The following is a 5,802-nucleotide window of genomic DNA, read 5'->3' as shown; positions in this document are numbered from 1 at the left end:
ACGAAGATCGGTAGGCGGAGCCGGAGGAGCATCCCCATGACTATGCGCGTCCGCCTCCCCATGGGTAGGCGTTTGATGCGTATGTATCAGTGCAGCTTCCTCGCCGACGATGAAGAATTTTGCATCAGGAAGGTCCTCACCCCCATGTGCATCCCCACCCGTGGCTCCGGCGTGGGTGAGCCTCATCGGCGTTCACCATCGCACAGGAGGTTGGCCTGGGGACAAGCGCGGAGGGAGAAGGCCACCATGGAGCCTGATGAAGGCGGCTGAATGACTCCGATGGCTGTGCCTAGACGTAGAGTGGACGCACGATGAGAAGGGCTAGCAAGCGGCGGCGTGCAACAACGGATGGGGGCGGCCAGCAGAGACGTGGGAGCTTGCCGTCGACCATGAATAGAGAGCGGCGGCGCCCAACCCTAGTTCGCGAGAGGGAGAAGGTGAATCGAGGATCCTGATGGTGGGGGGGACTGCTGGTTGAATTGTTATTTTTAGAGGGACTCGAATGCAAAACAGTCGAGTGCGACGATGACGGACGGACGAAATGTTGGGGAGAATAGGGATTATGTTCGTTCTTTTTAAGTAGTGTAGAAAATAAAATCTGGTCTGCTCAGCAGGAAACACATCATATTGTTCTGTGGAACCTTTTGAGATCTGATGTGTTCTATGGAGCCTTTTGAGATCTCATGCGTTCTGCTCCGCACGATGATGATCTGAATGTACCATTGTTCAAGGTCAACAGCGGAAGTGGGTTTCGACGCAGCGCCTCAACCGTCCAATTCTTTGCCAGTTCGGCGCAGGCAGTGACGTCGATCGCCGGGCGGATCCACCTACTGTTGCAACTTTGGAAGTACTGTACTGTACTACTGATCAAGACGAACTTGCTATTGGACGTGACGTGTATGCCTGTAGTACTATTTTGTGCTTTCGCAATCAATCTCCATCGCGTGGCGAAAGACAATTTTGGTGCTGAGAGCAGGAACTCAGAGTTTGGTGATCAGAAAGCTGAAAAGGGCAATTCCGTAGTTTCTTTATGCGATCTCCTCCACCAAACCTTATCTCGCCGCAACAGCGACAACTCCCAGAGTCCGAGCTCCGTGGCCAAGAACTTGAAGCCGCGAGCAGCTTCCCCCTGTCATCCCTATGGCCGGCGACGAGCCCCCAACGGACGCCGTCGACCAGGACCTGGTGGAGATCCTGGAGGAGGGATCGGGCCGCCTGGACATCGCCCGGTACGTGGACCACGTGCGCGACCTGGCGGCGGGCGCCATCGCCACCTTCGAGGGCACCACGCGGGACCACTTCGACGGGCGGCGCGTGGTGGAGCTGCGGTACGAGGCCTACTCGGCCATGGCGCGGCGCCGGCTCGAGGCCATCCTCCGCGAGGCCCGCGCCGCCCACGCGCTGCGGCGGCTGGCCGTGGCGCACAAGCTCGGCCCCGTCCCGGCCGGCGAGGCGAGCGTCTTCGTGGCGGCCTCGGCCGTGCACCGCGCGGACGCCATGGAGGCGTGCCGCTACGTCATCGACGAGATCAAGGCCTCCGTGCCCATCTGGAAGAAGGAGGTGTACGACGACGGCGAGGTGTGGAAGGAGAACCGCGAGTTCTTCGACCGCGCCGACGCCACCGGGACGGCCACGGACCATAAGAAGGGCCACGGCAAGGCGTCCGGCGGCGGCTGCTGCGGCAGCAAGGTGCGGGTCATGGAGGAGAGATGACGACACCCGCCGGATCGCGATCGGAGAAATACAGTGGGTTGTCTCTGTCCTTTGACTTCTTTTTGAGATTTCTTTTTGAGATGGAAGAAAGGATAAAAAGTCTTGTGTGACACTAGAGGTTTAACCAAGTGTCAAATACAGTGTATGGAAATGCGATTCTATAGATTGCAAATGATGTAATGTACTCACTGTATAAACATTTCTCCTTCTCATTCATTGTGCTGCCTGTGTATCTTGTACTAGCGTTTCTTTTCCTGTGTCGAAACACTGAAAGGGCACACCAGATATACGGGAAGAACTGATAGAAAGGAAATGCGATTCTATACAATGCAAATGATGTAACCTACTCACTCGATCTATGGCAATTGGGAATAAACATCTCTTTCAGTTGGCACTGAAACATGTTGCATGTATCTTTTATTTCGTTTCCTGTGTCAGTCAACAACCTGAAAGCACACATCTTGTGTGTACGACGGGAAGAATCGATAGACTTGCTCCATCGTAATGCAAAACAACCTAGGATTAGAACAGATCATGAGCGTGTTGCCTTGCCTCATATGGTTGAACAGAGACCAGAACGCTGCACAGAACTCTGCTTGCAGATAAAAAAAGAACCAGCTGCACGCTGCTGCCTCCATCAGACAGAGTAGCACATATAGACACCACTTGACTTCACCAAACTCAGATGGCAAAGCTCAAAAGAAGTTGCCACACATGAATACATGATCCATTCGATGACACTCGAACTTCAGATGGTCGCCAAATATGCACCGAGCCACAGATTTTCTTTTTTCGTTTCTGCTAGTACCTAAGTATCAGTGTTGTGATTTTACGTGATCTCTGGTTATGAAAGCTTTTCTACAATTAAAACCAACAAAGTGGCTGTAGTTTAGTGGTGAGAATTCCACGTTGTGGCCGTGGAGACCTGGGCTCGAATCCCAGCAGCCACAATTAACGTTTTTCCCAAAACAGTGGCTCTCTTTTTAGTTTTATTTTTTTCCACCCTTCTTAAGTTCATTTCTAGCCCTTGTTAATCGTACCATAGTATTTAAATAATCCAAAAACAATTCGCATTAGTTCCTCACAATTCACGTTTTTCCCAAAACAGTGGCTCTCTTTTTAGTTTTATTTTTCCCCACCCTTCTCAAGTTCATTTCTAGCCCTTGTTAATCGTACTATAGTATTTAAATAATCCAAAACAATTAGCATTAATTCCTCACAATTCACGTTTTTCGCAAAACAGTGGCTCTCTTTTTAGTTTTGTTTTTTCCAACCCTTCTCAAGTTCATATGTTGTCCTTGTTAATCGTACCATAGTATTTAAATAATCCAAAAACAATTCGCATTAGTTCCTCACAATTCACGTTTTTCCCAAAACAGTGGCTCTCTTTTTAGTTTTATTTTTCCCCACCCTTCTCAAGTTCATTTCTAGCCCTTGTTAATCGTACTATAGTATTTAAATAATCCAAAACAATTAGCATTAATTCCTCACAATTCACGTTTTTCGCAAAACAGTGGCTCTCTTTTTAGTTTTGTTTTTTCCAACCCTTCTCAAGTTCATATGTTGTCCTTGTTAATCGTATCATAGTATTTAAATCATCCAAAAAAATAGCATTAATTCCTCTTATCAGTGTTCTAAGTTCTTTTTGACAGGATAAGGTGTTTCTGCACCCGGGTGCATATGCACCCTTTATTTGAAATGCATATTAAATATATTTACGATCGAGAAAAGGAATTTGTAGGTACAATCGAGATTTTCAAAGTAGTGCAACATATTGTAACAAATTACACATAAAAAAATCGAAAAATATGAACTATTTTAACTACTTCTTCTTTGATGGCCCCGCCTCATCGTCCTCACGGAAGTGCTTCCTCCTCGTCACCTCTTTCGAAGAGGTAGTGACGATCGACATGTCCGAGGAGCTTGTGTCCCCCTCCGACTAGTTCTTGGTGTATTCGTCGTCGTCGGTGCTCGCTGGCTGCAACTCCGCCAATGCCTTCGCCCGGGCCCTTGCCTCCTTCTTTGTCGTCCCGCCTCCTCAGCCGCCTCCTCCGCCTCCAGCCGTTTCCACGTGCCATCTCTATCCTCTTCCAACTCCTCGTCATGGCCATCGTCAGCCTCCCACTCCTCCTCATGGCCGTCCGTCGGTAGGGAACTAGAGCTGCTAGGCATCGCAGCTCTGTCCCACCAATGGCGCCATCCCGACGGCTTTCCCTTGCTATCGACAGGGGCGGAGACAGGGGGGGGCGAGCAGGGGCTAGACCCCCCCCAACCGATCGCCCCCCTCAAGCAAATATCGCAGGTCAAGTTCTACTGTATGTGTACGTATATGAGCTAATGGCCGTAGATAAGTAGCTCATTAGTACTACTTAAGCCCAAAGTTAACAAACTATGCACGCACACAAGCCCAGCAATCAACATGAAGCCCATCTACCATCGATCGTGGACGCCTGGTCGTTGCCTCGTTGGCCATCATCTAGTCTATCGTCACTTGATCAGATTGATCTATCGATCTCGCTACCTATTAGGTTATTACCATGACGCCTGCTGGCGGCGGCAAGGCACCAACCTTGGATTTGATTGGCAACTCGTCCAGGTAGCCGAGCGGCAGCGAACGCTGATCGTCACTGCTCCTTTGCCGTAAGCCCACTGGATTGCTATTGGAGGTACGTACACGTACGGTGCAGACCATATTAGTGTTGGTAATCTGATCTAATCTTCATTCTGATTCAGTTTAACTATTCGTTAGTTGAAGAAAGAGGAAGGATATGATTCCTTACACAAATTGATTCGATATCAGAACTGGCTAGTGCTGAAAATTTCAATCAAATTGCTGGTGACAGTAGGGCTATAATTAAAATTTTGAAAAGGTAGATAAAAAGTATGTCAGTTTGCGTAACAATTTTGATGTTTGAGATAATATATATTCATATATTGTTATTGGCTTATTGCCATACATGTGTCGATAACTCGATATGATATTTTGGTTCAGACTTGATGTGTTGATATACTACACTAGACATGTGGCCGTCATTGCTCGCCCCCCCTATGCCTAAATCCTGGCTCCGCCCCTGGCTATCAATGTCCGATGGTAAAGAGAGGTTGCTCATGGTCAGAGAGGGAGAGGACATATGAAGGGAATGCGCAGACGTAGGGGTCTTATTGAGCGAGGATGAATGGCGACGCAAATATCGAAGAGAGCTGCGGTTGCTCTTCTGCGCAGTTCACACTCCATTCCGGCGGTTCGCGCATCGATCGACACGGTTGCCACTGCGACGGTTCTCCTTCCTGACAACTGCACCGTCGCTAGGTAGGCGACGGTTGGGCGTCGTTCGTGTGTCAATGATGCGTCGGGTCCGCCACTCCCCACCTCGCTTCTCACTCTGTCTAGCGTGCCCGGAGTGTCCTTTGTGGACCGGGGAGGGGTTCGGGGCGCCGGACACCGTATTGAGCCGTGCTGGACGGAAAGGGCCTTTGGAATGCGCCACTTAAAACGAAAAAAATGTCCTGCGGCGCCCAAAAAAACCTTTGGAAACGCTTTGACTTGACATCATGCAGTGGTTTCACTCATTTTGGAAGCGAGGGAATAGCAATGTTAGCTAGCTGCTCGGCTTTGTTAAAAAAAAGATCTAGCTGCTCGGCTCGGACAAAATATGCCACTCACTAAGAATCTGAAGCTAAACATATGGAGGAAGTTGCGCGAGATACCTTAAGACTTCAACAAATCGCTCGCAGTAAAACCTCTAAGAACTTCGGTACGAAACTACAAAGTGAGTGTACTTGGGTAATTGGTATATATGTACATTATGATATATCAATAGTAATTGTGGTGGATACATTACAAATACTACTACAAATTGACGCGTGTAGTTTCCTTCCGAGTGATGGAACAAAAGAATGAAAGAATTAATCCTAGTTCCTCAAACAAAAGAATCGATGCTACTAGCTAATGATAAATCAGCGGTAGTACTTACCACAAAATACATGGCTACAAGGAATTTTATTGAACACGTGTAGTATCTGAGCTAAATTAAAGCAACAATAAGAATTATGGAACGAAGCGAGTACAGTAGTAAATAAGTACTGTAG

The 5,802-nt window shown here is 48.3% G+C and overlaps 1 protein-coding gene and 1 non-coding gene across 2 annotated transcripts; both read left to right on the top strand.

Annotated features, from left to right (window-relative positions):
* Positions 1-1,056: 1,056 nt before the first annotated feature.
* LOC124655361 (molybdopterin synthase catalytic subunit-like) lies at positions 1,057-1,925 on the top strand. Its single transcript, XM_047194270.1, has one exon. It carries the CDS (start codon positions 1,141-1,143, stop codon positions 1,711-1,713), a length of 573 nt encoding a protein of 190 aa, XP_047050226.1. The 5' UTR covers positions 1,057-1,140; the 3' UTR covers positions 1,714-1,925.
* A 666-nt stretch (positions 1,926-2,591) lies between these two features.
* Positions 2,592-2,663, top strand: TRNAH-GUG. The gene has a single exon. It is a non-coding gene; the product is annotated as a tRNA-His (tRNA).
* Positions 2,664-5,802: the final 3,139 nt, after the last annotated feature.

This window comes from Lolium rigidum, chromosome 5 (assembly GCF_022539505.1).
Source record: "Lolium rigidum isolate FL_2022 chromosome 5, APGP_CSIRO_Lrig_0.1, whole genome shotgun sequence".
In the NCBI taxonomy this organism is placed as follows: domain Eukaryota; kingdom Viridiplantae; phylum Streptophyta; class Magnoliopsida; order Poales; family Poaceae; genus Lolium; species Lolium rigidum.
Note: the sequence above shows the minus strand (reverse complement) of the source record. Positions and strands in the feature narration are given on the sequence as shown.

Excerpts from the sequence above, each read along its gene's own strand:
- LOC124655361 (XM_047194270.1), top strand. The coding sequence starts at position 1,141 with ATGGCCGGCGACGAGCCCCCAACGGACGCCGTCGACCAGGACCTGGTG.